The 12,612-nt window shown below is 43.6% G+C and overlaps 1 protein-coding gene across 1 annotated transcript in view; it reads right to left on the bottom strand.

The window, feature by feature from the left end:
* Positions 1 to 1,235: 1,235 nt before the first annotated feature.
* The window catches only part of LOC120058113 (interleukin-1 receptor accessory protein-like 1-B), a 286,616-nt gene continuing 275,239 nt past the window's right edge, over positions 1,236 to 12,612 (bottom strand). Inside the window, exons 9-10 of the mRNA XM_039006588.1 lie at positions 10,143 to 10,313; positions 1,236 to 1,960 (exon numbers count right to left, since the gene is read on the bottom strand). Of these exons, the coding sequence (XP_038862516.1) occupies positions 1,236 to 1,960; positions 10,143 to 10,313 (896 nt within the window). The remainder of the gene's footprint in view (positions 1,961 to 10,142; positions 10,314 to 12,612) is intronic.

Genomic DNA, 12,612 nt, shown 5'->3' with positions numbered 1-12,612 from the left:
GTGTAGAAACATGTAAAACACAGGTAAATCACGTTTTTAACTGCACTGGGCCTTTAACAAACCAGGAACCACATATCGAAGTGGTGTACAAAACCAGCCTAACACACACACACACCTCCCCCTTAATGTCAGATGAAATGTAAATAAGTATGACTTTCCAAGCAAACTCTTTTTGTTATAAAAATATACTTATTTTTAAAATAATCAACACATTTCTTTTTAAGGTGAGGGATTTGACGATCACGCTAAAACAGCGAGGCTGTTTGTTTTTATACAAAATATGAAGCTTTAGAGAGAGCTCTGACTGACAGACAGACTGACTGGAGAGGACTAGGACCCTTCCCTAAATCCTCCCCTTCCTCTGGTCCACAGGAAGTTACATCAACATCACCACTAGCTCTTCCTCCTTTTTGCATATTCTATGATTTTTTAAAAAGATTGTTTTAAAAACTAGATATACACCTTATACAGGTCAACAAAAAGAAGATGCTGCTCCTTGGAGTAAAACGTTACAATGTCCAGGCAATTCCCCAAAACTGTTAAAAAAAAGGATCTCTTAAACTACATAAAGTCAAGATAGAAAACACAACAGCGCAGATACATGACATACTGGCTTTCTTCATAAGCATATTGAAATTAAAAATAAAAATAAATAAAAACAGAAAAAATAGAAATATATAAATCTGTGTGACAAGTTAAAGCAAAGTCAAAGTAGAGAAGGCAACGAACATGATTGAATAAAAACAACAGAAAAACACAAACAGGAAGACGCTTATGCTACAAATAAATGGAAAATATATGTACAAGACCCTGTTTTCCTTTTGTGTGTGTGTGTGTGTGTGTGTGTGTGCGCGCGTGCACAAGTGCCAATGCATGGGTTCTTTTATTTTTTATTCACAGTTCATGTTGATCAAACTCTCTGAAGTCTTTTGATCAAACAGTTTGTTGTTGTCAGTTTGAATCTTTAATCCTCGGGTTAAGACCTTCTCCTCTGCATACATGAGGACCACGTTCCAAACCAAACCTGCCCCGACTTTGTCTTGCCTGTTCACAGGGGTCCACTCCTAACCAAACTCATCACAATCTCTCAGATATAGCTAAAGTAGCCAATCAGAACTGGCTCATAGAAGCGTGACACCAAACCGATCCAAAGCGATCCAAGTCAAACCAGACCAAATCGTGCTGCGTTTCTCTGCTAGTGTCGTATGGTTCTACCCTGCCCCGCTCCGCCCTGGTCACCAGATGACGCTGGAGATGCTGGTCTCCCTGGGCAACAGCGGCAGCATGGTGTGGTTAGTGTGGTCCTCCTCCACACTGTGCTCGCGGCTCTTCCCCGCTGGCGGCCTCTGTCCATTCAGCATCGTCAGCGGGATGTTGCAGTAGGTGTGCTGGTTGCCTAGTGACGGCAATGGCGGTAGCGTGCCCCCCGGCGGCAGGTCGTACTCGTAGCTGCGGTAGTAGTGTTTCTGCCGCATGGTGGTGTGGTAGGAGTTGTGGAAGGACGAGCGGAGTTCCGGGTGCGCCGTGGCCATGGCGGTGGAGGTGGCTGCTGCCATGGAGATGGCGGAGACGGTCTGGAGCTCGCCGAAGGGGCCCTGCTCGCTGACGTCCAGCGCCGGCTCATGGCTCAGCATGGGTTCGGTGCGGCAGAAGGGCATCTCATACTGCAGTTGCTTCCAGAACTTGGAGCTGAGCTTGTTGCTCTTGGGGCCACGCCACTTGATGACGGTGAGGGTCTTGATGGTGTGTTTGAGGGCCTCCACCTCTTGGTAGTTCATGATGCCACGCAGCTCGGCACACTCGATCAGAATCACCTTGATCTCCCCGGTGACCAACATGTTGCGGAGGCGTGTCTCCAGCTCAAAGATGCTCCACCCCCGCCGCACCACGTAGTTGGGCGTCATGACGATGATGAGGCGCTTGGATTGGTCCACACAGCGCGCCACGTCCTCGATGTAGGCTGGATAGAGAGGGAGAGAGACAGAGAGAGAGAGGGATGAAGGGAGAGGGAGAACCCAAAGCACTCAGCATACAATCAATCTCCTTGAAAGAGAGAACTCAAAACAGCTTAGATTATTCTATACAGTAACATATGTTTTATAACATGTTTTGTATACAGTAACATATTTTCTATAACATGTTTTGTATACAGTAACATATGTTCTATAACATGTTTTGTATACAGTAACATATGTTCTATAACATGTTTTGTATACAGTAACATATTTTCTATAACATGTTTTGTATACAGTAACATATGTTCTATAACATGTTTTGTATACAGTAACATATTTTCTATAACATGTTTTGTATACAGTAACATATTTTCTATAACATGTTTTGTATACAGTAACATATTTTTAATAACAGGTTTTGTATACAGTGACATATGTTCTATAACATGTTTTGTAGACTAACATATGTTCTATAACATGTGTAGACAGTAACATATGTTCTATAACATGTTGTGTAGACAGTAACATATGTTCTATAACATGTTTTGTAGACAGTAACATATGTTCTATAACATGTTTTGTAGACAGTAACATATATTCTATAACATGCTTTGTAGACAGTAACATATGTTCTATAACATGTTTTGTACAGTGCCTTGCAAAAGTATTCACCCTCTTTGGCGTTTTTCCTATTATGTTGCATTACAACCTGTAATCTGGATTTTTATGTGGATTTAATGTAATGGACATACACAAAATAGTCCAAATTGACCTGAAGGAGCTGCAAAGCTCCAAAGCAGAGATTGGAGTATCTGTCCATAGGACCACTTTAAGCCATACACTCCATAGAGCTGGGCTTTACGGAAGAGTGGCCAGAAAAAAATAAGCAAACATGTTTGGTGTTCGCCAAAAGGCAATGTGGGAAACTCCCCAAACATATGAAAGACCTCTGGTCAGATGAGACTAAAATTGAGCTTTTTGGCCATCAAGGAAAACGCTGTCTGGTGCAAACCCAACACCTCTCATTACCCCGAGAATACCATCCCCACAGGGAAGCATGGTGGTGGCAGCATCATGCTGTGGGGATGTTTTTCATCGGCAAGGATTGGGAAACTGGTCAGAATTGAAGGAATGATGGATGGCGCTAAATACAGGGAAATTCTTGAGGGAAACCTGTTTCAGTCTTCCAGAGATTTGAGACTGGGACGGAGGTTCACCTTCCAGCAGGACAATGACCCTAAGCATACTGCTAAAGCAACACTTGAGTGGTTTAAGGGGAAACATTTAAATGTCTTGGAATGGCCTAATCAAATCACAGACCTCAATCCAATTGAGAATCTGTGGTATAACTTAAAGATTGCTGTACACAAGTGGAACTCATCCAACTTGAAGGAGCTGGAGCAGTATTGCCTTGAAGAATGGACAAAATCCCAGTGGCTAGATGTTCCAAGCTTATAGAGACATACCCCAAGAGACTTGCAGCTGTAATTGCTGCAAAAGGTGGCTCTACAAACTATTGACTTTGGAGGTGAGTTGTTATGCACACTCAAGTTTTCCGTTTTTTTTTGTCGTATTTCTTGTTTGTTTCACAATAAAACATATTTTGCATCTTCAAAGTGGTAGGCATGCTGTGTAAATCAAATGATACAAACCCCCCAAAAAAATTTAATTCCAGGTTGTAAGGCAACAAAATGGGAAAAATACTTTCACAAGCCACTGTATACATACATTTGTTGTAACATGATGTGGACATGAGACATCTAGCACACCACTTCACAATACAATGGATGGACAACTACAAGACATACAACACAAAACAGACAGCAGTCAGACAACAGTTTCACGTTTAAACATAGAGTTACTATAACACAGGAGGGTGCTGAGAGGAGAACGGCTCATAATAATGGCCGGAACGCCGCAAATAAAATGGCATCAAACACATGGAAACTATGTGTTTGATGTATTTGATATCATTACACTTATTCCGCTCCAGTCATTACCACGAGCCCGTTCTCCCCAATGAAGGTGCCACCAACCTGTATACTACAACTGTTCTTAGTCAACACTCTGTATCTACATCACTTCTAATCTCTCTCTCTGAGGTTTTTGGATCTGTGTGTGTCTGTGTGCAATGGCATGTGTTTGTGTACGTGAGTGTGTGTGTGCCTGTCTTTGTGTGCTAGAGTGTGTGTGTGTGTGTGTTCTGACTTAAAAGCTATGATCCTGCTGTGTAAACTCTTACAAAATGCCCGCCCTAAGCTTCTCTTCCTGTCCAGAGAGGAAATGCATCACAGTTGCTGACACAAGAGGAAGAGACTGAGGACATGTACCTCTAAGAAGTCTTGTGTCATCCTGGTAAAGCTCATTGGCCAGACCTAAACATAAACATGTCAACATTGAGACTCAGATCACAGGAGAACACACAAAGCACACAAACAGCAAAGAGGACTTGCGTAACACTGGCATATGAACTATCATTTATTATTTGGCTCTCTCTTTCTCAAACACACACACACACACACACACACACACACACACACACACACACACACACACACACACACACTGGAACAGTTTTTTAGCAACTTGTTGTATAACTCTGACTAGGGACCAGTTTCTCCGTTCAGCTGTCTATCTCTCATCCAGCAGTGCAGTAACTACAGTAAGAGCCTCTAAACTATGATGTCCCATTCTGTCTGAAGCTGCCTACCATACCGCCGGAGCAGTAGTCTCACTGGATGTGTTCACTCTTTCGCTCTATTCCACATGAAACCCAGCTAGATGTAGTAATATATACTGAACATCCTGACCCAGCTAGATGTAGTAATATATACCGAACATCCTGACCCAGCTAGATGTAGTAATATATCCTGACCCAGCTAGATGTAGTAATATATACCGAACATCCTGACCCAGCTAGATGTAGTAATATATACCGAACATCCTGACCCAGCTAGATGTAGTAATATATACTGAACATCCTGACCCAGCTAGATGTAGTAATATATACTGAACATCCTGACCCAGCTAGATGTAGTAATATATACTGAACATCCTGACCCAGCTAGATGTAGTAATATATACTGAACATCCTGACCCAGCTAGATGTAGTAATATATACCGAACATCCTGACCCAGCTAGATGTAGTAATATATACTGAACATCCTGACCCAGCTAGATGTAGTAATATATACTGAACATCCTGACCCAGCTAAATGTAGTAATATATACTGAACATCCTGACCCAGCTAAATGTAGTAATATATACTGAACATCCTGACCCAGCTAGATGTAGTAATATATACTGAACATCCTGACCCAGCTAGATGTAGTAATATATACTGAACATCCTGACCCAGCTAGACATAGAGCTGTGGAAATATATTTTTATATATATACTGTATTTTACCTTTATTTCACTAGGCAAGTCAGTTAAGAAAAAATTATTATTTACAATGACGGCCTACCCCGGCCAAACCCTTAACGAAGCTGGGCCAATTGTGCGCCGCCCTACGGGACTCCCAATCACGGCCGGTTGAGATACAGCCTGGAATCGAACCAGGGCCTGTAGTCTGTAGACCGCTGCACCACTCGGGAGTCAATACTGATACTGAACATCCCCACCCAGCTAGATGTAGAGCTGTGGTAATAGATACTGAACATCCTGACCCAGCTAGACATAGAGCCGTAGTAATAGATACTGAACATCAAGACCCAGCTAGATATAGAGCTGTGGTAATAGATACTGAACATCAAGACCCAGCTAGATATAGAGCTGTGGTAATAGATACTGAACATCCTGACCCAGCTAGATGTAGTAATATATACTGAACATCCTGACCCAGCTAGACATAGAGTTGTGGTAATAGATACTGAACATCAAGACCCAGCTAGATATAGAGCTGTGGTAATAGATACTGAACATCCTGACCCAGCTAGATGTAGTAATATATACTGAACATCCTGGCCCAGCTAGATGTAGTAATATATACTGAACATCCTGACCCAGCTAGATGTAGTAATATATACTGAACATCCTGACCCAGCTAGATGTAGTAATATATACTGAACATCCTGACCCAGCTAGATGTAGTAATATATACTGAACATCCTGACCCAGCTAGATGTAGTAATATATACCGAACATCCTGACCCAGCTAGATGTAGTAATATATACTGAACATCCTGACCCAGTTAGATGTAGTAATATATACTGAACATCCTGACCCAGCTAAATGTAGTAATATATACTGAACATCCTGACCCAGCTAAATGTAGTAATATATACTGAACATCCTGACCCAGCTAGATGTAGTAATATATACTGAACATCCTGACCCAGCTAGATGTAGTAATATATACTGAACATCCTGACCCAGCTAGACATAGAGCTGTGGAAATATATTTTTATATATATACTGTATTTTACCTTTATTTCACTAGGCAAGTCAGTTAAGAAAAAATTATTATTTACAATGACGGCCTACCCCGGCCAAACCCTTAACGAAGCTGGGCCAATTGTGCGCCGCCCTACGGGACTCCCAATCACGGCCGGTTGAGATACAGCCTGGAATCGAACCAGGGCCTGTAGTCTGTAGACCGCTGCACCACTCGGGAGTCAATACTGATACTGAACATCCCCACCCAGCTAGATGTAGAGCTGTGGTAATAGATACTGAACATCCTGACCCAGCTAGACATAGAGCCGTAGTAATAGATACTGAACATCAAGACCCAGCTAGATATAGAGCTGTGGTAATAGATACTGAACATCCTGACCCAGCTAGATGTAGTAATATATACTGAACATCCTGACCCAGCTAGACATAGAGTTGTGGTAATAGATACTGAACATCAAGACCCAGCTAGATATAGAGCTGTGGTAATAGATACTGAACATCCTGACCCAGCTAGATGTAGTAATATATACTGAACATCCTGGCCCAGCTAGACATAGAGCTGTGGGTAATAGATACTGAACATCCTGACCCAGCTAGACATAGAGCTGTGGTAATAGATACTGAACATCAAGACCCAGCTAGATATAGAGCTGTGGTAATAGATATTGAACATCCTGGCCCAGCTAGACAGAGCTGTGGTAATAGATACTGAACATCAAGACCCAGCTAGATATAGAGCTGTGGTAATAGATATTGAACATCCTGGCCCAGCTAGACAGAGCTGTGGTAATAGATACTGAACATCAAGACCCAGCTAGACGTAGAGCTGTGGTAATAGATACTGAACATCCTGACCCAGCTAGATGTAGTAATATATACTGAACATCCTGGCCCAGCTAGACATAGAGCTGTGGGTAATAGATACTGAACATCCTGACCCAGCTAGACATAGAGCTGTGGTAATAGATACTGAACATCAAGACCCAGCTAGATATAGAGCTGTGGTAATAGATATTGAACATCCTGGCCCAGCTAGACATAGAGCTGTGGTAATAGATACTGAACATCAAGACCCAGCTAGATATAGAGCTGTGGTAATAGATATTGAACATCCTGGCCCAGCTAGACATAGAGCTGTGGTAATAGATACTGAACATCAAGACCCAGCTAGACGTAGAGCCGTGGTAATGAACAACCTGGACCATAAGCATAGACGGACTACTAGACAGATTTGCACATGCATCAGAATATGTTCACACAAAATATATCCATGAATGTATTAATGGGTTAAATGGGAACTAGAGAGAACGCTGCTGGGGTTAACATGTACATTATGATATCTGCCTTACAGCATGTATACTGAGCTAGCTGTATCTCATGTCCAATATTACACAGTCCCCTTGCTGAGGGCACAGTCAGTGTGGCATAGGCTACACAGTAGAATACACTTTGGACTAGAAAGGTGAGAGAGAAAGTTGCATCTCGGTTAAAGGGAGTGGGCTCTTAAAGGAAAACTCCACCCAAAAACTGTATTTTTGGATTTGTTTATTTATTTATTTAAAATTTATCCCCTTTTCTCCCCAATTTTCGTGGTATCCAATCGCTAGTAATTACTATCTTGTCTCATCGCTACAACTCCCGTACGGGCTCGGGAGAGACGAAGGTCGAAACCCACGCGTCCTCCGAAGCACAACCCAACCAAGCCGCACTGCTTCTTAACACAGCGCGCCTTCAACCCGGAAGCCAGCCGCACCAATGTGTCGGAGGAAACACCGTGCACCTGGCCCCCTTGGTTAGCGCGCACTGCGCCCGGCCCGCCACAGGAGTCGCTGGAGCGCGATGAGACAAGGATATCCCTACCGGCCAAACCCTCCCTAACCCGGATGACGCTGGCCCAATTGTGCGTCGCCCCACGGACCTCCCGGTCGCGGCCGGCTGCGACAGAGCCTGGGCGCGAACCCAAAGACTCTGGTGGCGCAGCTAGCACTGCGATGCAGTGCCCTAGACCACTGCGCCACCCGGGAGGCTTTTTGGATTTGTTTCCTTAGTCCATTGTTGACATGGTCCCAAAATGTTTTGCTTGTCAGCACTCAAGTTTTCAAGATATGCAACTTTCAAAATACAAAAATCAATCATTTATTTTTGGGAGCCTCCTTTTGCCATTGAAATGCTCAGTCTGATCATGTGGGAGGGTTGATACAAATTACGATATATTTACATACACAGTCCTGATTGGTGGATAGGATTGTCTAGACTCTAGAGCCTACCCCGCTTACCCCTTCAAAGTAGGAGGATACATATGCAAATAAAAGATTGTCCATTGGTCAGAATAATCAAATCGGATTGTGATGTCATGCTGTGGGCCAAAAACTCCTTCCCACCTGAACAGGCTGAAATTCCAGGTGTTTTTTTCTCTCAAAAAGCTTGTACATTAAAAGGGCATTATCATAATTTTCACAATTTCAGGGTGTTATTTCAACCTTATAGTGAGGAAATATCATTTTAAAAACAGAAAAATCACTTTTTTGACTCCACTGCCCATTTAATAGATCTTGAAAGGAACATGACAGTCTATAGGAGTGCATCAGGAATAAGACGGTTCAGATGGTTACAACCAATCATAAGCATGCATTCTATGATCATGCACTGAACAAGTGCATGCCTGCTTAAACAAATGCACAGTATCCATATAACACTTGCTGATGTATACAGTCATACACTCGGGCTCCTGAGTGGCGCAGCGGTCTAAGGCACTACATCTCAGTGCTAGAGATGTCACTACAGACCCTGGTTTGATTCCAGGTTGTATCACAACCAGTCGTGATTGGGAGTCCCATGGGGTGGTGCACAATTGGCCCAGCGTCGTTAGGGTTTGGCTGGGGTAGGCTGTCATTGTAAATAAGAATTTGTTTTAAACTGACTTGCCTAGTTAAATAAAGGATAAATAAAAAATTCCACAACAGGGGATACAACAATATGCATGGGAAAGCAATATATGATATATTTGAAGCAATATACAGCACATGTAACAAGTCTATAAGTGACACAGCTGAAAATACTAAAGGTTGTTCTATTGATGGTATGGATATATTATTTAGAGTTTATTTTTTGCACAAACTACACATATACACAAAACATTATGAACACCTGATCTTTCCATGACATAGTGACTGATGACATAGTGACTGATGACATAGTGACTGATGATACAGTGACAGAGTAAAGAACAATCACAATAACTGTACAAGCCACAACACAATTAGTGAACGTACTATCACATAACCACACACAGCATGCCTTACCTCCTTTACCCTACCCCCTTCACACCCCCACACACTCCCCAACCCAACCCCTTTCCCCCCTCATCACCCCCACACAGTCCCTACGCCTCTACCCCACCCCCACACACCCCTACCCCCTCATCACACCCACACCCCTAACCCTCGACCCCACCATCACACCCACACACCCCCTACCTCACCCTACCCCCTCAACACCCCCACCAACACACCCCCACACACCCCCTAGCCCTCTACCCCCCATACCTCCTACCCTCCCCTCATCACCCCCACTCATTCCCTACCCCACCCTCCCTTCATCACCCCCACGCATTCCCTACCCCTCTACCCCACCCTACACCCTACCCGCCCCCCGCTACCCCCCCACCCTCCCCTCAACACTCTCCCTCCCGTCCTCCCCCTCCCTCCCTCCCGTCCACCCCCTCCCCTCTTTCACTCCCATCAACCTCCCCCCTCCCCTCCCCTAGTCATCACTTACACCACTTACTTCCTGTGGGGATGAGGTCTCTGTCTGGGATGAAGAGTTTGTACCCGTAGTGTTTCTCCAGAACGTCAGGGAGGATCTCCAGGGCAAAACGCTCCTCCTCCTTGGTCTCCTGACTCCACTGGTCAGGGTCTACTTTAGTGTAGGACAGATATGCATCATAGTCCTTATTATCTGCCAGAAACACAGAAAGACAGACAGCACACAGAAAAGGTCTGGTGAAGCATATGCACACTCAGGGATATGAATGCAGGCATGAACAGACACAAAAAAATGACAATCTTTATTATGTGAAAGTGAGAGAGAATTATATTATATAGACACTCTGAGGCAGGAGAGAGGTTTTCAGGCTCCCTAGATGGGCCAGACACAGCCTGCATCAAATAACAACTTCAACATCTCAACCAACCACTGATAATAATAACCAGTTAAATTACATGGCTAGAATGGTTGGATTTAACACTGCGTTCCGTCCATCCAAATCAATTCTAACTGACAATATCACAAGTGGCCACGACTCTACTTCAATGTAGAATTCTAGTATAGAACGCAGAAAACAACCAATCAAAGTGTGAATATAACAAACACTGTATGAAAACACACCAACAAGCCCAAACTAGGACAGAACTAACTGTATCTGGGAGGAGAAACTAAAAGTCTCCAACTTCAGTTTGTTGGTAGACTTTTTCCTTTGATTTGGGTAGGGAGGGAGTTGGCCTAGTCCCAGCCTCCCCGTCCCAAAGCAGACAGCAGTTCTCTGCTGGTCCACAGGGGAGGGTGGACATCATACCATGATATATTGAGACTGATCTCTCTCTTAATGGAGAACAAATTGAAATCTGCCTCCCCTCTTACCCATGCATCCCTAGTGACCTACAGACACACACAGGAATGCAAGCGCACACACACACCTCACTCACTGGGTTTTTACTGGAGACAATGGGCTGGCTGTCAGTGAGGAGTTTGTGTGTGTGTTCATGTATGTGACTTGTGTGTGTGTGTGTACCTGGGAGACTGTTATTGCTGCAGGCTCTGACCAGAAATGGCTTTCAACAACCTTCAAAGCACCGACGCAGATTAGTTGATAAAGGATATTATGAAATCCAGAGAGAAGAGAGAGAAAGAGAGCGAGAGCGAGAGCGAGAGCGAGAGAGGTGCCAAACCACACGACCAACAACATTGGATACTTTATGGAACACAAAGTCTTCACTATCTCATCCTGGAATATCCAAGGCCTGAGGACATCTGCCTTTGGCATAAAGAGCAGGAACCTGGACTTCATCAAACTCTTTAACATCATCCTTAGCTCTGGATTCTTCCCCAATATTTGGAACCAAGGACTGATCACCCCAATCCACAAAAGTGGAGACAAATTTGACCCCAATAACTACCGTGGGATATGCGTCAACAGCAACCTTAGAAAAATCCTCTGTATTATCATTAACAGCAGACTCGTACATTTCCTCAGTGAAAACAATGTACTGAGCAAATGTCAAATAGTTTACCAAATTATCGTACGACAGACCACGTATTCACCCTGCACACCCTAATTGACAAACAAACAAACCAATACAAAGGCAAAGTCTTCTCATGCTTTGTTGATTTCAAAAAAGCCTTCAACTCAATTTGGCATGAGGGTCTGCTATACAAATTGATGGAAAGTGGTGGGGGAAAAACATACGACATTATAAAATCCATGTACACAAACAACAAGTGTGCGGTTAAAATAGGCAAAAAACACACATTTCTTCCCACAAGGCCATGGGGTAAGACAGGGATGCAGCTTAAGCCCCACCCTCTTCAACATATATATCAACAAATTGGCGAGGGCACTATAAAAGTCTGTAGCACCCGGTCTCACCCTACTAGAATCTGAATTCAAATGTCTGCTGTTTGCTGATGATCTGGTGCTTCTGTCACCAACCAAGGAGGGCCTACAGCAGCACCTAGATCTTCTGCACAGATTCTGCCAGACCTGGGCCCTGACAGTAAATCTCAGTAAGATCCCCAAAAAAAGGTTCAGTCGCCAGGACCACAAATACAAATTCCATCTATACACCTCTGCCCTAGAGCACAGAAAAAACGACACATACCTTGGCCTAAACATCAGCGCCACAGGTAACTTCCACAAAGCTTCCACAAAGGCAAGAAGGGCATTCTATGCCATCAAAAGGAACATAGAATTCGACATACCAATTAGGAGTTGGCTACTTTAATCAGTTATAAAACCAATTTCCCTTTATGGTTGTGAGGTCTGGGGTCCGCTCACCAACCAAGAATTCACAAAATGGGACAAACACCAAATTGAGACTGCATGCAGAATTCTGCTAAAATATCCTCCATGTACAACGTAGAACACCAAATAATGCATGCAGAGCAGAATTAGGCCGATACCCACTTATTATCAAAATCCAGAAAAGAGCCGTTAAATTCTACAATCACCTACAAGTAAGCGATTCCCAAACCTTCCATA

The sequence above is a fragment of the Salvelinus namaycush genome, chromosome 13 (genome assembly GCF_016432855.1).
Source record: "Salvelinus namaycush isolate Seneca chromosome 13, SaNama_1.0, whole genome shotgun sequence".
In the NCBI taxonomy this organism is placed as follows: Eukaryota; Metazoa; Chordata; class Actinopteri; order Salmoniformes; family Salmonidae; genus Salvelinus; species Salvelinus namaycush.
This window is presented reverse-complemented; position numbering and strand designations above follow the sequence as displayed.